Source organism: Apiospora marii, assembly GCF_038362585.1.
Source record: "Apiospora marii strain CBS 49790 chromosome Unknown utg000002l_segment0_segment0, whole genome shotgun sequence".
NCBI lineage: Eukaryota > Fungi > Ascomycota > Sordariomycetes > Amphisphaeriales > Apiosporaceae > Apiospora > Apiospora marii.
This window is the reverse complement of record NW_027117373.1, coordinates 1,181,578-1,207,582: the sequence shown is the minus strand read 5'-3', so window position 1 is coordinate 1,207,582 and position 26,005 is coordinate 1,181,578. Positions and strand designations below refer to the sequence as shown.

At 53.3% G+C, this 26,005-nt stretch overlaps 5 protein-coding genes across 5 annotated transcripts; 3 read left to right on the top strand and 2 right to left on the bottom strand.

The window, feature by feature from the left end:
- Nucleotides 1-1,789: 1,789 nt before the first annotated feature.
- On the top strand, nucleotides 1,790-4,023 carry PG985_002086 (Camp-dependent protein kinase; the record flags this gene model as incomplete). Its single annotated transcript, XM_066821855.1, has 8 exons — nucleotides 1,790-1,832; nucleotides 2,057-2,179; nucleotides 2,280-2,391; nucleotides 2,451-2,655; nucleotides 2,730-2,885; nucleotides 2,958-3,194; nucleotides 3,295-3,410; nucleotides 3,474-4,023. The coding sequence occupies 8 exons, from the start codon at nucleotides 1,790-1,792 to the stop codon at nucleotides 4,021-4,023; spliced, it is 1,542 nt and encodes a 513-aa protein (XP_066689287.1).
- Nucleotides 4,024-6,072: 2,049 nt separating this feature from the next.
- PG985_002085 (uncharacterized protein) lies at nucleotides 6,073-6,849 on the top strand (the record flags this gene model as incomplete). Its single annotated transcript, XM_066821854.1, has 1 exon — nucleotides 6,073-6,849. One exon carries the CDS (start codon nucleotides 6,073-6,075, stop codon nucleotides 6,847-6,849), a length of 777 nt encoding a protein of 258 aa, XP_066689286.1.
- A 289-nt stretch (nucleotides 6,850-7,138) lies between these two features.
- On the bottom strand, nucleotides 7,139-9,208 carry PG985_002084 (BCS1 N terminal-domain-containing protein; the record flags this gene model as incomplete). The annotated part of the gene is made up of 1 exon (XM_066821853.1): nucleotides 7,139-9,208. The coding sequence occupies one exon, from the start codon at nucleotides 9,206-9,208 to the stop codon at nucleotides 7,139-7,141; it is 2,070 nt and encodes a 689-aa protein (XP_066689285.1).
- A 2,744-nt stretch (nucleotides 9,209-11,952) lies between these two features.
- Nucleotides 11,953-15,562, bottom strand: PG985_002083 (uncharacterized protein; the record flags this gene model as incomplete). The annotated part of the gene is made up of 2 exons (XM_066821852.1): nucleotides 11,953-15,309; nucleotides 15,545-15,562. 2 exons carry the CDS (start codon nucleotides 15,560-15,562, stop codon nucleotides 11,953-11,955), a joined length of 3,375 nt encoding a protein of 1,124 aa, XP_066689284.1.
- A 7,214-nt stretch (nucleotides 15,563-22,776) lies between these two features.
- Nucleotides 22,777-25,151, top strand: PG985_002082 (Protein GCN20; the record flags this gene model as incomplete). Its single annotated transcript, XM_066821851.1, has 3 exons — nucleotides 22,777-23,565; nucleotides 23,625-23,705; nucleotides 23,766-25,151. 3 exons carry the CDS (start codon nucleotides 22,777-22,779, stop codon nucleotides 25,149-25,151), a joined length of 2,256 nt encoding a protein of 751 aa, XP_066689283.1.
- Nucleotides 25,152-26,005: the final 854 nt, after the last annotated feature.

Here is a 26,005-nt window from a genome sequence, read left to right as displayed (position 1 = left end):
GCCCCTGTGGGAATAACCCGGCCAAGTCTCCTTAAGAATACTTAAGCAGTTTGACGGAATATTATCACAGTAGTATTCGCTTTATTTCACTGTTGTGACCTGGAGTATGTGGAATAATTAAGACGGTTTATTCCTGCCGTCGCTGGGCCCCTTCAACCCTCATTCAATCGATAGCTTGGTGTTTAATCCCAAACTGGCATCTATGCTCCGATGTGACCCTGGGCTGAAAGCTGGGCCCCTTGACTTTCATGATTGTTTGTCCACCTGCGACTTTGTAACCATCGCTAGCAGGGATACTTCCATGCTTAGGCCTTAGGCCCATGCCCAGGAGCCAGCCCAAATCAGCTTCCTTCTGTATGTACAAGTATGGATCATTCTTGCGGTGCATTCTTGCATACACGTACACAATGGTATCCCTGGGCATCGTATTGTAAGCGCTGTAACGGATTCATCCATCATGCATATGTACAGCATATCGTACTTTCTGGCGAATCCGAGCTTGTGAGTTCTGATTACTAGGCAAATGACGGAAGGGCCGAGCAGTATGGAAAATTGTTACCAAGGTGCAGCAGCCATGTCGGCCGATAGGGCAGTGACCGCTCGATAGCAAGGATACTGCCACTTACCTGGTACATATTGTGTAGCCTGTAGGTGCATGCAGCTGTAGATACCTGTGACGGAGCCACTGCAACAGGATGAAGAAAACGACATCCGTAGAACATGATCAATCAGACAGGAATAAGCAATGCGGGTTTGAGGCCGAGTGTGTCAAGGCTTGATAGTGGACGATAGCGGACGAACACATATCAACTCGGCGGACAGTGTAATTAAGTATGCATGTACATGGGAGGAGAGTACGGAGTACGGATCATCTCGAGAGAGAAAGAGGGAGGGTGCTGGGGTCTAGGCTGGGTTCTAGGTGTCCCATGAACTGATCTGCAGGCCGCTAAGCTAAAATAGCGACCTGCAATTACTTAAGAAAACCAACCATACACAGAATCGCTCGCTTGTCGCTCAATTGCTCTGGCCCACGCCGTCCACGCCGCCCACGCCGCCCGCCGCTCAAGCTATTCAATCATCACTTGCCTACGGCTACTGCACTCTCTGCATCGCTTACAATTTGGCCCGCCTTGGAGGAGGGAAAAAAAAGATACCTGCCTACAGGGCCTGCCAACGTTCCGTCGTGGCTGGAGGTAGCAAAGTAGGTATCACACATTAAGGTAGCCGCTGGCTGTGTCGTAGCAAGCGACGCTGCACGTGGGAAAGCAGCCAGTAGATACGGTGCAAAAGCGCATTACTTACCCTCCGCCTGGGTGCCGTCAGTCGTCGATCCTTTATCAGGGCCCCATAAGTGTTCCAAAACCGTGCAAGTCTGGAAAGCCTAGGGAGCTTGGGAGGAACGAATGAATAGAAGGGGGGTGTGAGACTGAGAGCAAAGCAGGATCATTCATATTATTCTTCCTATTATTGCTGCTGCTACTACTACTCGGTATTATCGTTGACTGGCATATCGATGGGGTCGACTACTCTTTTCTGCCATACCCCAAGTATACCCGTACATCTCGAGTCGAGATCCGAAACTTAATTCATCGAACACCTAACGAGCAACGGCCGCCTTGCCTGCCCCTCCTGGTCAACCCAACCCAAACCAGGTCACCGACAACTGGCAGCTTTCTCCCATCCACCCTGCCTCCGTCACTCACTCACTTGTCCAAATCTTCGAGTTCCTCCGACCAACCGTCCCAGACAACAAGCAGCATCGAGGGAGACACCAACCCTTAATGCAGCCATGGGCAACAGTCAAGGCAAGCCCGTTGACCTCAACGGCGAAGGTATGCTGATTTCCCGAGTCCGCTTTCATTTCCCCCGTTCCCTTCCTCGCCCAAATTAATCGATTGCACGCCTCGCAATACTGCATCTCCATCCATGTCTACCTAGGTCCCGGGCATGGTGGAGGTGAACCCCTCTTGGCTGTGCAGTCGTCACGGTTCCCTTCAACCCGCCCCTCTCTCCGCGGCCAAACAGGGCAGTCGCTGACAGAGCTCAATCGTGCCAGTAAACCTCAATCATTTCCGCCTACTTCGAGTCGTCGGTCGTGGTGCGTTTGGCAAAGTCCGAATCGTCGAGCGGAAAGATACCTCGCTATCCTTCGCTCTGAAATACATCCGTAAAGATGAGGGTACGTACAAACCCATCACCCTTCTACCTGCGATCGAACGAGAGAGCGAGCGAGAGAGAGAGAGAGAGAGAGAGAGCGGGAAGCTGAGACCCGATTGCAGTTGTTCGATCCGAAAGTGTTAGAAATATAATACGAGAGCGGCGCATGCTCGAGCATGTGAACCATCCCTTTATTTGCAATCTGCGGTACAGTTTTCAGGACATCGAGTACATGTAGGATATCTCCCGGCCTCCCCTTGTCACGAAAAGCTTTTGCTCAGACCCAACAACAGGTACTTGGTGGTTGATTTGATGAGCGGCGGCGACCTACGATTTCACATTTCCAGAAAGACCTTCACAGAGGACGCAGTGCGGTTTTGGATCGCCGAGCTCGGCTGCGCCCTCCGATACGTTCATTCACAGGGCATCATACACCGAGATGTCAAACCAGACAACGTGCTCCTCGATGCCGATGGCCACGTTCATTTGACGGATTTTGTGAGTTATGGCCCCATCCCTTCATGACTCTATACCGATGCGGGGGTACTGGGACTAACACTAGCTTCTGCCAGAACGTTGCGTCAGATGTTATACCGGGCAAGGTCCTGACCAGCAAATCAGGCACATTGGCATACTTGGCCCCCGAGGTCTATGGCGGCAAAGGTTACACGGTAACCGCCGATTGGTGGTCGCTGGGCGTTTTATTCTATGAGTGTATATACAACAAAGTATGTCGTCGTCCACTGCCTCTGCCTACGTCTCCCATGCTGGCCGTATGCTAACAAGGTGCACGATAACAGCGACCCTTCGAAGGAAACTCGGAGTCCAGTCTATCGGCCGTCATCCAAGCCGCGAGCCCCAAATGGCCCATCACGTCGCCTCCCGTCACCCTCCCTTGCCTATACGCGATCCAGGCCGCTCTGACAGCCGACCCGGACAAGCGGATGGGCTCTTCCTGGGACAGCTTCGTCAGGCACCAGTTCTTCCAAATGATTGATTTCGATGCCTTGGAGCGCAAGGAGGTCGAACCCGTCTTTGTACCGTCTTCCGACAAGACGAACTTTGATGCTACATATGATCTCGAAGAGTTGCTACTCGAAGAGGCTCCCTTTAGAAGCAAGGGCACGTAGGCAAAAGCCACGCGAGAAGCTCAAGGATGACGCAACAGAGAAGGAAATCCGCGAGGAGGAGCTGTACCGCTCGATTGAGCGCGATTTCCAGCCCTTTGATTATACGGTGGCGGCGTACAACAAGTAAGTTGCTTTGATGCCAAGGTTGGCATCTGCATGGTGAAGCCCTGTGCTAATTTGACATAGGCTCGCTGCGATACAAAATAGTGAGGGCGACGCGGCTGATCCGAACGACAGGGCCGGTCCGACCGCAGAAAACACGCACGGGCAAGCGATGAGCGTAAACACGGCCGTCCCGGCCATGCCGTCCAACGGCAACCCTTCACAATATCAGGCAAGCACAGGACACCAACCACAACAACATACGGACGCCCAGAACCGAGGCCACCACCCGAACCAGGGCAGTCGCGGAGGACCGGCCAGGCCTCCTCCATTGCCGCCGTATCCCAACTCGTATGCGGCCGGCCACCACAGGTCGCAACCCTCGGGCATGCGGGTTCAGTCTCCCACTGGTGGTATCCAGATGACAATCGATGCTGCAGGCAGCTGGTCTCAACTGGCAAGGCAAGACGCGACGTTGCCGGCGGATGCCAACACGGTCCCCGACGACAAATCCAGCAGCTCTGGCGGCGGTGTATTTAGTTTATTTGGGCGCAAAAAGGGCCGCGGTCACAGCCCGAAGCCGAAAGAGAGGGGCGTTTTGGGCAAGGAGGGCGCACGAGTTATTATTGGTTGACGATTTTCTGCATATCCGACTTTCTTCTGCGCATCTGGAACGGGCGGGCACGAACGACACCGTGGGTTGCACCACTATACCCTATCAGGTGCAATTCATTACACATATTTCCCATTTTGAGCAATTATGAGCGCTGGATCTTGGGATTGGTCACGAATAACTGGCCTACGATATCAGCTGTCCTTGGGGATGGCTTTGGGGCAATGGTATCGCATTGCAAAAACGAAGAAATGGCGGCAACCAACGTTGCCGGTGCCCTCCAAATTGTTTGGATAGGGGCAACGGCAAGAGTATAATGCACCTGGCCACAACTATGCCATCGCTATCAAACTACTACCACCAACAACAGCTTTCATGCCGCGAGGGCGGCAGCATTTCGAATGGAGCTGGCTGGCTTCCCTCGATTAGGGGTACTTTCAGCTACAGTGCATCCACTCGAGATACTGAAGCGTTCGCAAGGAAGATTTGTCACGGTAGGACTCTGGTGTTGAACTAGCCGCGGAACCGGTATGGTCGCTGTTGAAGCCTACAGCACAAGTAGAATGGATATATGGCCCTCTTGGGCTTGCGTATCGGTACGAGGAGTCTGGCGAAGTCAATGCATCGGGAACGGTAGCTGTACTCGACTGTCGTTCGCTTCGATCGCCTGTTGGGTATTTACCGACGAATGGAACAATATTTATGCCAATGAGATCAATGATACGCACGAACCCTGCCAAGAAAATGTGCTCACAGCTGATTCGGGTCTGTCCTAACCAAGATGTAGCCTCTAATCCGCCAACCTGGGTTACTCTTTTCTCCTATCAGTCTCGGGTTGAAAGACAACCAATTGTGTTTTGCCAGACCTGCCTGCACAACAAGTACTGCAGACTCGGGCGGTTGAGGATTACTTACAGACAGGGCGAAAAGCTTACGGACACAGCTACTCAAGATTCCGGTCAATTGGCCAGTGTGGTTGCACTGGGGTTGAAGTGGCACGCCACATTTCTCTCTGGAGGTGGCTCATTCACCACCAGACCTGAAACTTTGCTGCCTGCCAATGTCTTTGTCCCGTTTGGCTCTCACCGAGAATCGCTGTTGGGTGTTGGGGGATGGTCAGGAAAACGCCCAGCAAACATGGCAAGGCTCTCTCTCATGCCCCCAGCTTCTGCAAGCCCCTCACCCCGGAACACAGCCCCTCTGACTGCACGGCGCCTCCCACGCCCGGCCAGTTCGTTTGGGCACGAACGCATTGGCTCTTGACCTCGGGCTGATGGCAGCCTCGCCACCCGGGCGATAATCTGGTTGCCTTGCGGCTCAAGTGCCTGGCTTTCGCTTGCAGGATTGGTCTTCATATACGCCTGGTATGTTGGGAAACGCTCATTGGTGAAGCGGCTCTGCCACTGGGCATTTCGCCCCGTTGGTGTGATGTGGTGAAGGGTTCGAGAGCACACGAGTGCACACAAATAAGCCTATGAGGCTCTGCTCTGATTGCCTCTGATTGCTTGCCCACACTCACCGGGCGTGCTCTTTCTTTGAGACAATCGGCAGAGACAACGGCAGATACAAAGGGAACAAGGAGTGACCGAGGAATAGAGGGACAAGGACATGGAAATACAGGGAAACACCTTTCTTATATAATGGCCTTGTCTCTCGCCCTGGTCCCATGGGGAACGCAAGTTTGCCCTTCCCAACCTCCTCATCTGCCTACCTCCTACCCCCTAGCCACCTTATGACCTTGTGATGCTCATCAAGTGGGCGCGTCCTTACCGATAGTACACTTAGTATCAGTTAGCTAAGCCTATTGGGCGAAACACACTTTGCAAGATCCCTGAGAGAGGAAGAGAGTCATATATCGTATCACCACCATCACCGGGCAAAGCAACAAAGGGCTGACTTGGACGTGATATCGTCATCCCTAACCCAAACGTCCAATCGTTCGCTTCACCTGCCACATATACCAACCACCGCCGAGGCTTACGGTCTGTCTGGGCTCACCAACCAGCCCCTTTTGTCCTCATATCGTCCGTCACAAGAACACACACCCCCTACATACACACAGAAACCAAGATGGGAGGCCACCACCACCGCTCCTCAGACACCGCCTCCCTAGCCTCGCACGCCTACTCCACCACCTCGGGCTCGTTGCGCTCCTATGGCAGCGGCAGCAGCAGCAGTAGCACCGCCAGCAGTGGTGGCCGGAGCCGGCAGTCCTCGAACGGCCACTCATCTGCGTCATCGACCTTGTCCCGCCGCTCGAGCACTTCTCACGGGTCGGGCGGCTACAACAGCGTGACCCGCCGCAGCAACAAGTTCGACAGCCCCGCCGTGCGCATCATGGCACACATTGTGCGCGGCCCCTTTGCCGGAACCGGCGGCGGCCGGGGCAGCCGGTCCTCGCACCACCGTCGCCCCTCGTCCTCGAGCAGCGGGGGGAGGAGCCACCGCAGTCGCGGCCGCTCGCCGGGGTCGTACGACTCGGATAGCAGCAGCAGTGCCAGTGGCAGTGGCAGCGACGACGATGATGACGATGATGAGAGCGATAGCGAGGGCAGTCCGGGCCCCTCGCCGACACGGTTCCCGTACGGTCCTGGCGGGCCTGCTGGGCCCATGGGCGGAGGCGGCGGTCCGGTTGGGCCCGCGGGCTTCGTCCAGCTAAACAACAGCGGCGGCGGTTATGGCGGTGGCTATGGTGGTGCCCGTCCAGCATACGGTGTGCCTGTGTCGGCCCCCCTTCCTGGTACCCGTGTTCCGCCGCCAAGGATGACGGCGCCTGATCCGATGTGGGGGAGGCCGCCGCCGGGACAGCGGTGGCGGCAGCCTACCGTGGAGGTGGTAAATGAATAAGGAGAAAAGCCTTCAAAGGACGCAAGGGAGTTTTCTGGGCTTGTGTAACTCACGGCGTTGTATTCTTTTCTTTATTTTGTTTCACATTTGTTTTATTATTCGACCGGCTTGGGGTTGAACTTCATATGGCTGGGACCAGCTAGTTCCACGAAGTTATACTTATAGATGCAGGACTTGACCAAGATCGTGTAAACAAACAAATAAACTGATTAGTCTATCGATCTAGCCATGTATCCACGTGTTCTGCTTGCGAGTGCCCTGCCTACTGCCTAATGGAACGAAACGCATTCTATGTGTCAACGCTGGACGGTGTGCCGTATCCCGAGTCCTTCTTACCGTGTCCCTGGGTGACCACCTTTGCGTCTTTGGGGGTGTCCTCCAGTACGGTTGCACTGCTGCAGTCCGTGTCTTTCTTCGTCTTCTTGCTGGACCCATGGCGCCGCTTGCTCTTCTTTTGCTTCCCCGATTCTGATTCGGATGCCGAGTCTGAGCCTGAGCCTGACTTGTCCTCTTTGGAGCTCGACTCGGAACCAGAGGCAGTATCGCTTGCGGTAGATGACGACTTTGCTTCGCGCCGCTTCTTCTTCTTCTGCTGCTTCTTCTTTTTATCCTCCGCCTCCTTCGCCTCCTTCTTCTTTCTCTCCTCCTCTGCCTTGCGTTTCTCCTCGGCATCCCTGATCTCCTTTTCTTTGCGGTCCTTGCGGGTCTGCTCTATGAACTCCTCGGCCTTGTCAATAGCGGTTTGGGGGCTCCGCTTGTAGCGCATCAAATGGCCCTGTAGCTCAGCAGGACTGAATTCGTGAGCCGGGATTTTGGAGGCGAATTCGAGAGCAAGTGCGTCAACGTGGGCCTTGTCGGCGGCGCGCTTCTTCGCCGTCTCCTCGCATTGGGCTTTCTCGACCTCGGGGTCCATATTGGTAGGCAAGACTTGTGGACCGTCGTCGCCTTCCAGATGTGCAAAAATGGCTCTGAAGATGGACGCAGTCATACCCGCATCAGCCAACCCAAACTCGACGATCATGTCCACACGGCCCGGCCGAATCAAGGCTCTGTCCAGCTTCTCGAGGTGGTTGGTCGTCATAATCAGAACTCTGCCCTCTTGAGATGCGACACCATCCAGGATATTCAGCAGCCCGGACAAGGAAAGTCGGCCGGGAGGAGCAGCAGGGGTAGCGGTAGGAGTACTAGTAGTGCTGCCGTTACCGACGGATGTTTGGCCAGGCTCAAGGGGTTCGGGAGCAGCAGCTGCGCTGGCATTTTGGTCTTTGGCCCCGTCACGCGTATGCGTCAAGCCGGCAGTATCAATATCCTCGAGAAGGACCACGCAACGGCGGGGCAGTTCTGCAAAGAGCGTAGCCAGGTTCTCCTCAGTCGCGGTGATTGAACTGAGACTGACGATGTAGATGCGCATCTTGAAAAAACCTGCGAGTGCCAGGGATAGAGACGACTTGCCCGTTCCAGGGGGCCCGTACAGGAGATAGCCACGTCGGTATGGAATGCCGCGATTCGCATACCAGCGCTGTGTGGTCGGCTGTAGATAGTCCGTGACATCTTCGATGAGATCTTGCTTGGTCTTCTCGTTGAGGATGACGGTCGAGAAGGGGCGGCTGACCCTGGCCATGCATCGCTGCCACTGAGGCTCGGCCGTGCCCGAGCGTGTGGTGCCACGATAGATGAGCGTCTTGTTCTGGTCCTTCTCGAGGTACTTTTGACGAGCCTCGTGGATCAACTCCTTGAGAATCCAAGGGTTGCGGCCGAAGTAGGAAATGGAGATCTCCTCCTTCTCGCTCACGAGCATGTACGAGTTCTGTTCCTTGTTGGCGCTCCGTCGGAACATGAGCATCCGGCCGCGATACCAGAAGTAGTGGCTACCAAAGGAGGGAGTGTAGCTCAGGTTCTTCTTGCTCTTGGCGACGGCACTGCCGCCACCAATGTCGTCGTCCTCCTCCTCTTCGTCGTCCCACCGCCACAGATGCCATGACCGTGAGGTCAGGTCGGTATTGACGACGAAGCGACGTGACTTCTGGGCGAAACTCTGAGTGGCGACCCAGCCCATGAGGATGTTGTAAATCTCGTCATCTGTCCGGATGTCTACGACGGACATGAAGTGGTTCTCGAGCTGTTCCCAGAGATGCTGGCTCGAGTAGTTCCACACCAGTATCAGGGCACCAACGAGGATGACGAGGGGGATGTAAAGATTGAGGTTGATGTGAAGATATCTCTGGACAGCGCCTGCCAGGACGGAAAAGCCTGGGAAGAGGAAGTCCAATATCACAAAGGGCTGGGCGCCGTCGGCAGAAGAAGCGGTGGCCGAAGGTTGCTCCCAGCTCGCGTACGAGGAGACGGCGGGGTTGGCCATGGCGAGAAGCAGATGTGTGAGGAAGTCAAGTCAACCTTAGTGATGCTGGGGGTTATGTGAATGGTTCATGGGATGGCAGGCCGTTCCTTATATATAGGCTACAGTTGCAAAGACCCGTCATGTCGTGTATGCACTTGCCGGTGTCCTACATGTACGTCCTGTGCACCTAGCTAGGTGTGTTACTCATACCGGTACCTACCTCTTAGGCACTGGCTTTCAATTGTCAACGGGAACCCGCTAGGAGCCGGACCCGTGGACGCCATCACCACTGCTCTGGCATAGCTGGACGCTCTTGCCGAATGACTGGCAATTGGTAGGTGCGATTGGTGGGCACAGGGTGGCTCAGAGTGTAAGCTGCGCCAGGCAGAAGCAGGCAGCTAAGGTTAGGCGCATGTCATTAGTCCATAATTCTTCACGCCGTGCTGCAGTCAGCGTACAGCCCCTCCAAAAGATTGAACATTCATGCACGCGTATACATCAGTTGCGAGGAACCATTTGAGCCGCCTGGGAACAGCCGGTGAAATGATGTCTTGAGGAAGTAGCCGGCTAGCTACTTGGCTGGGGTGGGTTATGACGTTGGGAACCAAGGTTGTATTAATCGGGCCAGCAGGCAACAGCGAGCACGGTTTCTATTTGACTTGTCTAAGGTTGAGCCGAAGCCCGAAAACAAAGAAAGGAAGGAAGAAAGAAAGAAAGAAAGAAAGAAAGAGCAGACCTACATGTATGCCACCATGCAGTGCACCGTCGTAAAAATTCCAGCTGACTGGCGCTGGAGGCAGCCAGCAGAGCATGCATGTTTGAGTGTGCGAGGCTTGGCCCATCCACTGCAGGCCTCGCCGAAGCTTGGTATATGGTCAAGCTGCTGTGCATCTGACTGCTTTACACTCCCTCCCCCTTTGTGGTATGAATGCTTGGTGGCCTCGTAACTCGGCAAATGCAGAACCTGCATTGTCCTGAGCAGTGAGCGATGATGCGACCCAATGCGGCCCAGGCTGGGTATGTTGTTATATGGCACCTGTCGACTTCATAGCTGGGCTTCTGTAGATAGCATGCAAACGACTCCCAGGGATAGTTTATTTGTGTTGATTATAGTGGTGAATCATTTGTGTCAGACTATGTAGGATTTAGCAGTGTTTATTCCAGTGTCTTAAGGCTATTGAGTGCAACTCTGTCGCCTTTAGCCCTTGTCGAGACATCCTCTTTATTCCTGGAAGAGTAACAGTACCAGTGCCAGGCATAACTTGCTCCTTTAGCAAACAGATGAATGTATGCGTCGCCCAGAGTACCGACCTTCATCCATCAGGCTTGAGAATTGCCTGAACTCCTCAACTCCGTAGCACTTTATTGGTTATTGGTCTTGGTATTGAAGTCATTGCAGGAGGATCGAAAGACTCATTCATTGCCTTCTATGGATCTGCCCGAAAACAAATCGGTTGGATGCTCGAGTAAAGATATCATGCCATGCAAGGCCCTTTTTAGTATCTTATCCTTCTTCCTCCCCCCCTGTGTGGTGTGTGCCTGCCTGTCTGTAATGCTCGTGTGTGCCCCAAGTCTTTTGTTCTGTATTTTATCTTTGCCCTAGTAATTAGGGAAAAGAATATGAAGAACGCCCCCTTTCCTTTTCCCCTATGAATCACCGGCAAAACTCCATTTCCCCCCTATCCTGAGCACACATAGGAGATATCCGATACAAAACAAGCCAGACAAAGAAAAAGGGCCCCCTGCCCCCTCCCAGGAGGAAAAAGAAAAGGAGAAGAAAAGAAAAGGACAGACCCAATGCATGGCTGGTCATTGGTCGTGCTTCTTCCTTTCCTTTCCTTTCCTTTCCTCTCCTCTTCTTCTCTCCCTCCCTCGCTCTTTTCTTCTTTCCATTACATATTGACATTTTCATCGTCCTTTCTCCACATCGGCATTATTATAGCAACGTCGCCTCGCCTGATGTCGCACGCAAAATTGGACGGCCCGCCCATGGTATATTATATACAGAACGCCACGGGCTAGTCCAGGTCCATCCGTGCAGAGGCCAGGGCTGTAAAAAACAACAAACATTCCGTGGCGAGGAAGAACAATAACAAGAAGCAGCAGCAACTTCATCATTCATGAGGCTTGCGTCGTCTAGTACCACGGGCTGACGCAGGACTTCTTCGGTGGTCATATGATTGCCTTCCTCCCCCCATATTATCATGCAAGTCCGAGTGGGTAGCAAATGGCTGGCAGGGGGAAGAATTTGTCATTATTCGTACTCGTAAGCCTTCCGAATCTCTATAAAGAACGGGGATACTTCGTTCGACATTGACCGGACCCCTCTCCAGATCGGCCACATGTGCCATCATCGTGGTCTTCGTTTCATATTAAGTCTTTCTCGTAAATCGTCTTTCAAAACAAGAGAAAACGACAAAACGTTTTTTTATCCAGAGTCGCTCGCTCAGGCAAGGTGCCATGGCAGACCAAGCTCCCCCAGCTGGCCACCACCATCAGCAATTGCCGGGACTTGTATGCCTCCAGGTGTCGTTGCATCTATTCGTCATGCCCCCCTGCACCAGCCCAGGGGTTGTCTTTCGATGCACATCTTTTCTCGCAAAAGGGAAACCACCTTCGCTATGCAAATCAAACAGTTATGTATACATATACAATGCTCTCTGGAGAGCGAGGGTTTGCGCAGGGCCTGAAAACGAGGTGGGCGGGCGTCGGTGATAAAACGAGGTAGCTTGTATGTATTAGATTAGGGTGGGTGAGAGACGACCTCAGTTCACCGTCATCATTTGCAGGCGTTGGCTTAGCCCATTAGGCGATGGGGCGTTCATGGAACCCCCATTCAACACCGAACTGCTGCTGTGACTGTGGGGGATTCGTTTTGCTGGACTTGAGGTAGGATCGTTGAAAACTCGAGTGAATGCAGGGCTTCCGTCTTCGTTTTTCTCACTTCTGTCGCGCCGGGGAGTTCGGACCGGGCTTGAAGTTATATGATCAGCCTTGCGCACAATATCCGAGAGGGAGTCCCTAAGGTCGCCTGCTCGCTTAACCAATTCTTTGAGACTGTTAGTGTCGAAATTGAGGCGCCCATTCGGAGAGTCGTCATCGTCATCCGAGTTTTCGTTAGGCTGTCGCCGCCGGAGTTGCATGGATTCCATCAAAGACCTCGCCACAGAAGAAGGCGAGAAAGGCAAATCTGCCTGCCGCGAGTCCGGTGTCCTGGGGGTTTCGCATGTGCCATCTTGAGATTGCTGAAAGTTCCCGAAGATATCGTCGTCTGGCGAGAAAACGGACCGCCGGCGGGTCGCAGCCCTTTCTTTGACCACCGCCGTCTTCATCTGTTCGGAAACCTTGCTTCGATGGCTTTGATCTTCAAGCGCGCTGCCGTCAAATCCTTCGTCGATGAACCGCTCGTCGGCGAGTTCCGGCTCCGGATTCTCGAAATGCACATGGGATGCCAGAGTGTTGGTTTCGTCTTCGTCAGGGGAGGCCAAGGCTATTATACCTTCGGCCTCTCGCCACAGCGTTGCCGATGAGCCACCAAGCATGTCCATTTCCCTCCCCAGACGGCAAAGTCGTTTGAGATCGTTCACCAGGAGAGACAGTTCGCGAATTTGACCAGAGTGTGCCTTGACTGTGGGTTGAGTCGCGGCGATAGACGCGGGGACTACCATCGATTGGCGATTGTTGGTCTTTACGCCTGGGGAGAAGGGAACTTCTACATCCTCTTCAAACTCGAAATCTTCGTCCCAATCTTCGCTCACATTCTTCGAGCCCAGGCCCCAAGTACCGAACTTGGGCTTCGAACTATCCACAGGATCCTGTACGGCAGGGACGCTCTGACTCCGTATGTGAGCCGCCACCGGCCCTTTCGGTCCTTTTCGACTTGGTATACGCCCGCCTCTCATGTCGATCTCTTGTTTACCATGAACGGTTTTGGGCCGGGCAGAATGCGCCTCTCCCTCATGCTTTTCGTGTTGGGCTGTCTCAGTCCAGTCAAATAAGTTGCTCCTTGGGCGCTCATTACTGCACCTCAGCTCTGAGTTGCTACCGGCATTACCTGTAATACTGGCCAATGCCATGCGCAAGCTAGGGCTGCCGCCTCGAGAATTCATGGAGCTAGGAGGCGACAAGTGGTTATAGATGGGATGCTCGTCCTCCTTGGCCCAGTCCAAAGCGTCGTCGTCGTCAAATGAGAGTCGACTATAGGGCCCACCCGTGTTTGCGCGTGGGAGATCGGGAGTGGTAGAGGGATACCTGAAGTCCTCGGTATCCTGAAGGCTGGCAAGACGAAAGTGGGTTTCGGCTTCGTCAAAAGTGGCACCGATTGGTGTGGATAAGCTCTCGTCTTCTTCCATTATCCTGTTGCCGCCATCATAAGTTGGCCCAAGGATTTCCTGGATAGAGAGCCGTTTTGGCTTGTTTCCAGCGGTGCTCGGAGGTGACTCATCGAACATGGACTCCAAGGGCGAGTCAAGTGTCCTTCTGCGGCCCGACCCCGCAGTCCGAAGGGAATCATAGGGCGTGTCTGTCTTGAAGTCTGTATCGTCATCGTCACCTGACGTGAAGCCACGATGGTAGTCTGAGCTTGCGACGGTGGATGCACGTTCTAATGTCCGACTATGTGAAACATTCGAGTTAACACGAAGGGTTGGCGGCTTTGCTAAACTTGCTGGCTCACTGTCCAGATTGGGCTGGGAAGTCATGTTTGTAGGCGAGCCAAGTCGGGATAAGTCCATATGGAAGCTCGACAGTCTCGACAGCGATGGAAGGGGCGAGTTGCTTCTCTGATGAGGTGGCTGGAAAATAGCGGCCAATTCTGTTTCAGCCCTGCTGGGTGTGCCCGCCCCGCCGGTAGCAAGACCCCTGCCGGCATTGGGAGAGCCCTGTGCAGAGCTGGAGTGTCCCATGACCGGTGTCGGGTCAGAAACCTGGCGTATCGTTTCATCCGCTGCGTCTGTACCAATCGTGCCACGTTTGCGACGACGAAGACTTCCGGATCTAGAAATCCAATTGGTGGGGGAGCTTAGATGCATGGACATGGAGCGTTTAGGAGTTTTGGACGGCGTAGCACCGGGAGAGGGTCCGGAATGGTTAGAATTATGTGGGCTCTCTTCCGCCTCTTCGCTGATGTCAGCATCCCACGATAATTCTTGCATAGGAGGAAGAGACGGGCCCTGTTGCACCGATCTAGGCGAGACAAGATAGGCGCCACGGGCTTTGGATGCGCGCTCCAAGCAGATTCGTTTAGGTCCTGATTGTGAGTCCCGACTGATTGATGCTTTGGCGGCGATCCTAGCTATCCGAGCATGGAAAAAAGATCTCCAAGTCGAATTATCATTCGCTGAAATATCGAGGGCGGGCTCATGTGCTGGCAGACCCATTGTTTGCGCCCTGGGTCTCGAACGGGATTCCTGGGGGAATTCAGGAACTGTGGGAGTGATAGGTTCAGCTGTCAGCTGGTGGAGTGTGGCAGATCTTTGGTGGCTCGTTGCTGGCCTTCGTAGTGTCGGCATTTGCGATTTTGATCCTCGTGATACCAATGGCGAGCCCTGGCCATGATTTGCCGAAGATCTCTTGACAAGTTTGTTTGGCGGGCGGGCGCCTGTGCTTGCTGGTCCAAAAATGGGCTGGCCCGATCCATAGGAAAAAACCGAAGGAGAGTCTTGCCCAATGCTGGATTTCACACTTTCGTGCTGCGACATGGGTCGTATTGACAACCTCCGCATCCAAGAGCCATTGGACGACGAGAACGAGTCTCGTGAGTCTTCGGTAGCTGCTGTCCCAGATCCCGTATCACTCTGCTTTGGAGAGGAGCGGCGCCACGTCGACAGCCTAGGGGGCGTGGTTTGCGTTTGGGTTGACCGCCGCTGCGAACTCCGTGGGCGTAAGGTTGCACTAGGGACAAATTGGGAGGAAGGTCGCTGCCGGTCAGCTGTTGATTCGCACAAGGCGGAACCAGTCGTTCCCGGACGCGAAGGAAATGTGGGCGATATTGAATCTCGATGGGGTATTTTCCGCTTCCCCGAGGTCTGTCTCGAGGGCGGCGGGTTAATTTGGTTCTCGGCAGGCTGGCCGAAGACGAGGCCCGATGCTGCTCCGGCGATGGCCGTGCCGGACGCGATGAGCTACAGGGTCAGATTCCCAGGTCAGCAAGAGCGCCCAACTAGAACGGTGGAAGACGACGCAAGGTTGGGGAAAGGACATTGCTAGAGGGCGCAATATACACCCCAAGGAGCCCAGTTCAGTGCTGGCGCTGGGACAGGGTATACGAGGTTGGTTGCTGCGCGGGGAATGCTTGTCGGCGCAGTTTTGACTTCCAATGCGCTGCGCTATAGAACGGGGGGTCAGGCTGGGACTTACACTAGGGACAGTCTGCATATTGCAAGCCGGGTTCTTCTAAAGCGAGGAATAGTAGCCGCCAGCAGAAAGGTAAAAAGGAGAAGTGGCTGAGGCTTTTCGACGCTCTCGTAACCATTGTTCGTCAAGACATGATACACCACCCAAGTAATTGTTCGAATGTAGGGATGCAAATCGACGTCGTTCTGGCAGATGAATCGTAAACGCGAATACGGCTTCGAAGATGTAAGACGGACGCCGAATAGTCTCGCAGTCGCTCAATCCCGGACCATAGGGCTCCCGACGCGAAATCGACCGTTTCTTTCCCCCCTCGGAGCGTTCCTGGTGTTGTTGTTGTGGTCGTTGGACGGGGTCGGCCGCTTGAGTAGGTCGGGTTTGTATTTGTAAATATGCAGGCACTGAACTCTGCAACCACCAGCCCGCTTCTAGACGCGCCGGACACTGCAAGAACGAGTTCGGCTTCGGTGCCAACGTGTAAGTAAAGCAAGCGGTCGGGAGGGAGAAGGGCACGAGTGATAGCTCCAAAAGGGTATTGTCTACAATGCAATAGAATGGAAGAAGAGGCGACAGGAAGAACCAGAAGGACCAGTGCCGGGCTCGGGTAGAGAGAAACAAAATGCGGAAGATGGTATGCTGCGAATCGCAGTTGAGGAGATTAAAGTCAGGCACTGTACTATGCGACAACAAAACCCACTGCAGCGAATGAAGGACCGGATCCTAGCACAGCATCTAACAACAGGACGGCCGGGACAGGGACGACGGGGGCAGAAAGTAGCAACCCAGGTCAGCAGAATTGCTTAATCCAGGGAGACAGGACAGGATGACAGTAGGCAGGGTACAGTAGCGTCCATGTACCTGGCTTTCAGCTTCTCGATGCTACTTAGCGGTGCCCAGTTCCAGCGTCGACAAGCCGGAGCGTTGACCTAAGGTAGCCGAAAACAACGAATCCGGGCAGTAGTGCGGGTGTTATTATTATTGTTGTTGTTGTTGATGTCGCTTGTTACTTGGTAGCAATTTGATTACATTATTTGTATGTAGGTACACTGCGCATCCCAGCTAGTCCAGGCCCTTTCCTCACCATTGGGCTGTTTCAATGGGCGAAAGCTGGGTCCGGGTCGTCTAGCACTCGGCCTGCCTCCCATGCTGAGGGCGTTATGGAGCCAGCATTGGCTGACCGAACACTACCACGCTACAGTGCGAGCGCGATGAGATTGCAAAGCAACAATGCGCCGTCCGTTCTCGATGATACTTGCGAGACACTGCAGTACCGGTAACATGCTTGGCTTCTCCATGGCTTGCGATTTCTTCTCTGCCTCGTCCGATCTGGATAGTGACCTTCCATTTTAAGCCCTGCAGGGTGCGTGATTTGGTAATTTTGCTATTCTTCTCAAGACTCGGGACTGCTGATGCTCTTGAGAACCACATTCAGGTTCATCAGCACGGATACCGTCTGCCCATACGGACATATGGATACGTTATACCGACATTTGTCGATACGTTGGTAACCGACTAGATGCCAATGGATTGGAAATAATTCCCCATCAACCGTGTCGTATGATGGAGGTTCCGACGGGCTTCGGCAGAGACACAAGTGCAAATCTATTGGGTTTCCGATGCATGATGTGGGCTCGGGGCAACGGTGTGGAGAGAGGAGAGGGAGAATCGAGGATCTTGATTGTTGATGTTGCTTTTCCAGGGCAGAGAGGCCGCATCTGTTCCCTGACCCGTCTCATGCATACCTAAGGTAGGCGTGTGGGCGGTAGGTAGGTAGTAGTAGGGGTCGGGACTTGCAAGCCCCTGCCAAAGTACATAACCAGCCAAGTCTCTAGCATATCGAAAAGCTGCGAATCTGCGATTCCCGTTCAACGACCACCACAGCCGGTTGCCCATGGTGAACAATTGCATTGACTGCATCGAGGGAGTTTTCAATTTACTTCGGCTTGTCTATTTTCCTGGTTTCATCGAGAGCAAGTGGGAATAAGCCACAATCAAGGGAGGTACGGAGTATTGTGAATGGATAAAAGCACATCAATTGCTACGGTATATCCCCACGGCCGCTTGATTCTTGGAAACCCCCTCTCCGTCTCCCCCCAAAATCTCCACATGCCGTTGCCCGAAATGGCAAGAAATATAGAGTCAACGCTATCTCCTACTTCCCTGCAGTTGCATACATCAATCAACAGCAAGCAGGCACGCACCCACGGCATCGCGCACTGGGCTGTCTCACTCTTATTACCATGTGTCTCTTTGCACTGATGAATCGGTCTGGTAGCGCCTTTCCGCACCCTCACCTGAGACCAGCTATCGTCAGTGTACGGCAGAGTCCGCGATAATCGCTCTGTGAAATTTCTTTGTTCGACGGGCAATCCCAAACTCTGCTGTTGATCCTACTCTGGAAATTGGCAGGCCGACAGCTCCCGCCCGTCTGCAGACGCATCGGCGCCAATCCCCGCAGGCCCCGGCTGCTGCGTTCCTTTATGGACAGTTCCCAGAAGCTGTGCGAGTCAGAGAGAGAGGAGAGAGTCTAGTGGAGATGAGGCAGCTCATGCTAGTCTCGATCCCATAGCCTCCATTCGTGTTCAGCCAACTGCATCAAACGCGATGCGCATGTCGTACAGCCTGCCGCAGGGCGTCCACCTCGCGCATTCTGACTGGCTGGGAGCTGCTGTTCCCGCTAGTGCGGGCTGGGGCTACTGCGAGTCTACCCTGATCTTCTTCCCTGCCTATGATTCGGTGGGTTGGAGCCAAGCAGAAACAATAGCAAAGCGCCAGCTGCAAGGAGCCTTTTGCTTTTTCTCAATGGCATTGCAACACTTCGGATACTGCTGAATTCGTATCATGTGGCGCCCGATTTTCCTCACCTTCCTGGCTGGCATTGTCAGGCTCGATCACAGACTCGTCTGTCGAAGCGACGACGGCGCAAAGATGGACACAATCCGGTTCAGCTCACCTTTGTGACCAACGCCCCAAGAGCGAGTGCTACGATCCATGGACCCAGGACTGCGAGGTGCGAGGTGGCATGCTGCTATAGCTAACTGGCGGCGCAGCCAGTGGCATTTTTCGGTCCTGATGCATGGCGTCTACTCTATTGATGCTGTGTACTGCTGGTGGCCATCAACTGAAGCTGTCAAAAACCCACCCATCCTCTCGTAGGTCAGACAAACGGACGCATCGGCTACGAACCAGCTGGAAATGTCATGATCTATCAACTGCAGAAGCTGTACGAGGCACAGCAAACATGTGGTAACACCTTCCTTGTCGCAATTATGTAGCGGGCAAACAACCCTGTTGGCCTTGACAACCTTCCAGTACATCCTGGCCTCCCATCACTGCTACGACAAGCTTCACGATCGCCATATTACTAGGAGTGTCCCAGGTACGTCCAAGCTCCAGAGATTTAGTACTAAGCGCGCTGGTCGCGGGGAAGGAAGAAAATAGTTAGAAGGTTCGACAGTGCCGAACGATATGGGGTCGATTGCATGTTAGTATAGTGCTTCTTCTTGGACGGGGGTCTATCAGCAAGGCTCTGGCGATTAGTTATCCAGGACGCAGCCACTGTCTGCATCCAACTCGCTCGCGGTGCCCGGCTTGTCTCTTATGTCTCTTGCCGCCGTCCCTGTCTCGTATTCCGTCCAAGGCTTCTCCTTCCGGCCGGAAGTAGCTTGAAAAACAGTGCCTGTCTTCTCTGGTCGTTTGGCCAAACCGGTGTTTGAAGGACTTGGTTTGCATAGACGCGGCGGGTTCCAAGTAGGTCGCCTCTTCTCAGCGCCTTTTTATTTATTTAGAGTTCTCTGGATAGCGAGTTGCGAGACAGCAAACTCATCCTAGCCTATCGATTTTGTTGATGCATATGAACGTAGTCGATCCGGATCGGAAGGGGCTAGATATGTACAAGCAAGCTGTTTCATCTATCAGCACAGTGACTGGATACACACCGGTTCCAGCCTGATAAACAGACGAAGGGCCGATAACCACGGTTCTCTCGGTGCCCTGCGTCCTCGTCGAGTGGTCCACCGTGGAAGTGGAGGTGAGCTTCGATGATCTAACAGCCACCCGAAATAGACTTGTTACCTAAGCTAACAACACAACATTGTCTACTTCCAGGCACACACAATCATCAGCCTCTATTATGTATGCTCATATGCAGCTTGCAAGCCGAAAGCATCCACCCAATCCCCCTCAATGAGACCCTGTAGCCGGTATGCAATTGATCAATAGGGTAAAGACCCGATTTCTCACATCAGATATGCAATCCTCAAACGCCAAACGATATATAAGCTACCTTACAGACAATCTCATTGGTTCAGGCCCGACGTCTGGTAACATATCACTTCGAAAAAATTCTAAAGCCACCGTCCCCATTTTCCTACATTTCCTCCAATGTTCCTCCGTCTACTAGCTTGCCCAGCTATCGGATATGCCGTGCCATTACGTTTCCTTAAAGGGGGCGGGAAAAAACAAGAACCAGGAAGACGGATCGTGGCATGGCGCCAAAGTTCCTGCACTATCTGCTTAGCCCGGCAGAGCCGGCCCATGTGACCCAGTACAGTAACAAGCAACACCGTGGCCCGCGACCGGTAGCTTGATACTAGCCCAAGTGCAAACGGTCGCTCGCGCGTACTGCACACAAGAGATGTTTTACCAAGATATAGGCAATACAAGTAGGACTTCCAGCGCTACAGGGCCGAGGACGTGGCTCGAAACGGCATTGCCTAGCCCTAGCTCCGCTCCAGTGGCACTAGAAGCTTCGCTTGGCTCTAGTCCGACTTTTGGAGGAGTAGAAACGGACTAACTGGGATCTGCAGCTCGTTGTGGTTCTGGGTGAGATGTGGGAGAAAGAACTCCCTTGGGCCGCCCAGGCCTGTCGGCAATCTGCCAGCCACAACTATGTAGACGATGCCCTGCGATGAAGTCAATTTGACTACCGTTGGCCAACAATATGGCCCGGCGCTCGATTAGAACTGGAGGGATACACAACATAGCATGGCCGCCGGGGGACCGAATGCACCTGATCTTGGAGCGGAGTTTTGCACCTACAGTAAGGCCGCATGAAGAGGAAACAGATCCCCGTTATTGAACGAACAGGGGTTTCGAGGCAGCTCATTGGCTGTTTAATTCGAACCCCTGGCGGGCTTCCAGCGTCGTTTTTTTGCAACGAGCAGTAACGAAAACACACCATTGACCATCTTTGTCAATACCATGTGGATCATGACGTAACAACTCTTCTTTACCCCTCTGTGTATCGAGGGGCTGAAGACAACAATGGTCCTGGCCAGAAAGTCTTGCAGGATCCCAGACTTCGACCCTTTTCACGGCCAAGATTTTCTTTCTGCACGTTTACTCAAACACGCGAATGGCCGAAAAGTCATGGCCCAGATAGCTGGGGCTTGTAGATCTGACATGCCAAGGCTCCCGTTGCTTTTGTTATTAGTGATGTCCTGTCAAACGATCTGGTTACCATTTGCATCCAATGGTACAGTGTGGAGCGAGAGATGGACGTTACATAGACGGGCATGCTGGGTAACTTGACAGATGGCAGACAAAACCTGCTTTTCTTTTCACACCGGAAACTGTTGGTCGCATCCCATTTCGCGCCAAAAGCTGACAGGAATTCATTCGGGCTATGGGCAATTTGCGACACGCGAGGGGACGAGGGCTGAGGTTGCGTGCCCGCCAGCGATTGGCTGGCGGCGGATGTCGTCACCCTGTGCTACCAGCAAATCAGCGTACGTGCCGGTAGACGCGCCCGCCGTTAGGGCGGTGGTGGTGGTCTGGTTTTACGTGCCGCGTTCTGGCCGCCCCCTTGGGGCCGCGGGTTGTGTTGAAATTACTCCAAATAGAAAAATAACATTAACCACACCAAAACCGCGTCTAGCTCGCGTCATGAGGCGTTGCCAATCCCAGCGGAGCGGCATGGGAGGGGAGTTGTGTTTGGCCCAGGGCCACCGAACAAAGGAACGCCTCTTGGTCACACCATCACCTTATTTCCATTGAGACCAAGCCGACCCCGCCCAGGTCAGCTTGCCTGCCAACTTGGCGCAAATGGCGCTTCCATGTATGTGATATGTAGCCCTCGAAACAAAAGGCAGCCGCAATTCGGTTATTGGCACGTGTGAAATTTTACCTTTCTTTAGGTCTTTCCGTGGGCAGGATTCGTCGGACTCGGGCCAAAGCCAGATGATCAGGCGTTGTAGGAATATTGCAGGTAATCTCGTAAACGCGTTCAGCGGCACTCAGGAGAAGGATGGGGGATCCCATCTCTCCTGAGTGCGTTCTAGTGCGATGGCGCACCTACTTGGTGAGTTGGCAAGCGATGCCACATAATGGATGTCATTATGATGCGGCTAAATGTCTGTGATGGGTATTCCCGGAAGGACAAAGAAGTATCATTTGTATCACCTACCAAGTCTGCCTACATGTAGGCATCGCCATCAAAGGCACATTATATCAAGCCTCTTAAGAGTGTCAGCGCGTTGAAATACGAGAAATACCGTATGCCTCTTATCCTAGTCAACACTGTGTGTCCTTGCGCAGGCTATGTACAGTAACCAAGGGCAATTAATAAGCTTCTCCCCAGAACTGGCCTCCTCCCGTTATCCCTGATTGCCATGCCCCAAAGCCAATCCGGCCATAAACAAAATCACACCCACACAACATTGACCATTCTCTGATCTGTATTCCTTGACCGTCAGAAGCCGGCTGGCCGGACTACCATGTACCTTAATCGACTTTGAGATACCTGCCCCCTATTGCACAACATTACATTCAGCAGTTTTGACCTCAAATGCTGGCTACATGCATACATGCTTAGTAGAGATATACACCCGATATGGCACTGCACACAGTGTTCAAATATCAGCTCTCGCGGGATGCTTACTGTGCTTTGCACTGTAACGTGACCCCACCATCAACGACATCTTATGAATCTGTACTAGGACATGCAAAATTGGCAGGAGCCAAATGCGCATACGTTGTGCAACTGAAGACATCGCCAGCGCACACTAAGCAATAGTTTTCCTGTAGACCCGGAAACAGAAGTAGAGAGAAGCAATCTTGCAGAGGCGTGGTTGAAAGTCTCAGGTCTATTGCCTGCCTAAGTCGGGTTTTGCCACATACTTTCTTTCTTTTTTCCCCGCTGTCCTAGCAACTGCTTCTTGCACGAAGCACAAGTCCTACCACCCCCTACTTAGCAACAAGTCGATATTCCGGGTGTCCCGTTTTATCAATTTTCCAAGATGGATGCCGAAATTAGAGCTGTGCTTCCGGATCTGGACCCGATCCTGTCGGAGTATTCGGTGGGCTATCTGCGACATGCGTCCACTACATGGACCGATGATGAGGAGGCGACCGGACTGTCACCCTTGGCAGATGCCGCCATCGCCATCACGGAGCTTCTGATCTCTGCTGCTGGCAACGCTACTGGGGCCGAGCAGGAGAAAATTCGCACGCTGGTTGCCAAGTGGGTTGAGAAGTACGAGGCTGCCAACAGCGAGAATGGTGGGCGTAAGGGGCCGTCGGCCATCAAGCGTCTGGACCAGGCCATCTCAGTTGGCACCCAGCGGAACATGTCTTCCACGCTCGCTGTGGCGACGGGCAGCATCGATCTTGAGTCGGCCAACGCCCGCAAGGTCGAGTCCAAGGTCGACCGCAAGAAGCTCGAGAAGGCAGAACGCAAGATTGCAGCCAAGCAGAACAAAAAGGAGTTCAAGACGGTTCAGTACGAAGCTTCCAAGCTCCTCAACCAGGTCGACGATGCGCAGTCGTACGAAGAGTTCTACATGGCTGTCAATCCTCTGCAGCTCGGCAGCAGCGGCAACAAGTCCAAGGATATCAAGATCGAGAACATCGATGTTTCCATTGGCGGCCAGAGAATCTTGACCGATACCAATCTTACTTTGGCCTATGGTCATCGCTATGGTCTGGTCGGTAATAACGGTGTGGGTAAATCCACACTTCTGCGCGCACTTTCGCGGAGAGAGGTGCCCATTCCTACTCATATCTCGATTCTTCACGTCGAGCAAGAGGTAAGTCTAAGCGATCCTAATCCTACCACGAGGCAATGACCACTGACACAAATATGCAGCTTATGGGTGACGACACTCCAGCCATCCAGGCTGTTTTGGATGCCGATGTCTGGCGAAAGGTCCTGCTCAAGGAGCAAGGGGTAAGTCAACTTCTTGGTGTGTAGTGTTGACAAGTTGGGCTATGGCTAACTCGGTCCCAGGATCTTACTACTAAATTGGCCGAAATCGAGAAGCAAAGGGCGCCGATGGCAGATACGTCTGCTGATGCTGCCAGGCTTGACCGAGAACGCGAGGCCCTCGACACCAAGCTTGGCGACGTTCAAGGCAAATTGGCCGAGATGGAATCTGACAAGGCCGAGTCTCGAGCAGCCAGTATCCTGGCTGGTCTCGGATTCTCAGCCGAGCGCCAACTTTTTGCCACCAAGACCTTCTCTGGTGGTTGGCGTATGCGTCTTGCTCTTGCTCGAGCTCTGTTCTGTGAACCTGACCTGCTGCTTCTTGACGAACCGTCTAACATGTTGGATGTCCCCTCCATCACTTTCCTTTCAAACTACCTCCAGACATACCCCAGCACTGTGCTCGTGGTGAGTCACGACAGAGCTTTCCTCAACGAAGTCGCGACCGACATCATGCACCAGCACTCAGAAAGACTAGACTACTACCGAAGTGCCAACTTCGAGTCTTTCTATGCCACCAAAGAAGAGCGAAAAAAGGTCTACCAGCGAGAGTACGAGAACAACGTGGCGGCGCGAGCGCATTTGCAAGACTTCATCAACAAGTTCCGATACAATGCTGCCAAGGCCGCCGAAGCTCAGTCCCGTATCAAGAAACTGGAACGTATGCCTGTCCTGGAGGCCCCCGAAGCCGAGTACAGCGTCAAGTTCAAGTTCCCCGACGTCGAGAAACTCTCGCCTCCCATTATTCAAATGTCGGGCGTCACTTTTGGATACTCGCCAGAGAAAACCTTGCTCAAGGACGTCGATCTCGATGTTCAGCTCGATTCTCGTATCGGTATCGTTGGTCCCAACGGTGCTGGTAAGACTACGATCTTGAAGCTCCTTATCGGCAAGCTGTCAGCCACAACGGGTCTGATTTCGCAGAACTCACGCCTCCGTGTTGGTTTCTTTGCCCAGCACCACGTCGACGCTCTCGACCTCACCATGAGTGCGGTCAGTTTCATGGCGAAGACGTATCCAGGACGTACCGACGAAGAGTACCGTCGCCAGTTGGGCGCCTTCGGTATCACGGGTACGACGGGTCTGCAGAAGATGGAGGTGCTGTCCGGAGGTCAAAAGTCGCGTGTGGCCTTCGCATGCCTGGCCCTGACCAACCCGCACATTCTTGTTCTTGACGAACCGTCCAACCATCTCGATATCGAGGCTATGGATGCGCTGTCCGAGGCGCTGCGGGAGTTCCAGGGAGGTGTCCTCATGGTTTCTCACGATGTCACTATGTTGCAGACGGTGTGTAAGAGCTTGTGGGTTTGCGAGAACGGAACGGTCTGGAAGTTTCCTGGCGACGTGCAGGCGTACAAGAAGAGAATCACGGCCCAGGCCGATTCATCTGGTGTCGTCAAGGCTCATTAAGTGCATATCGTAAAAATGATAGTAGTATACGAGAAACGAATGGATATGATCGCCTCGAATCATATTGCATATGAATCATGATTGTGAAGCTCGGTACCCTCTGCCCTGTGACTGGAGATAAAATACGATGTGACCACATACCTGTCTATGTCTCGTTCACGGATTCTTACAACAGTGAAGAACCTAGCCAGCGTAGAAGAACGCCGCGGTACTCGGAGTCGCGCATGTTCTGTACGTCTCACGACAACACCGAGGAGGCCAGGAGGTTATCGACACTATCGAACCTCGGGTGGCTATCAACAGCCCAAATGGGGTGTCCCGCAGCAACATGCGATGTGAGGGTGTCAGCTTGGGAACGTTAATACGGCACTCTCGTACTTTGGTTGAATTCACACAGGGAGACATTCAAAGGTCAAGTATGGCAAATGAACCTTCCTATTCATGGCGACCATGCTTCAGAACATACCCCGTTGCTTGTTTCTAATCACCATTTGCATATGTTGTATATATACAACTTCTATTCATCTAGATCTTCTCTTCTTACTCCCGACAGTCTCCTCTCCTACTGCCAGCTTGACATCGTGTCCCTCCAAAATGGCTTCTCGTGATCTTTCCAACAGAGCTGCCACCCCATATGTATCCATGGATGTTTGCTTCTAATAACTCCAATTGTGCCCATGCTCTATCTGGAAGCCCAGCGTGCCGCACAGTGTGTCTTATGGCAAGTTTGTCAGTGGACCTCTCTCAGTCTTCCTCTGGCGGCAGTCCCAACTTGAGACGCCGAGCAGAGTATTGAGAAGATTTGATTCGTGTTCCGTTTGCTATGATTCTCTTCTACTATCTCCGTATGCAAA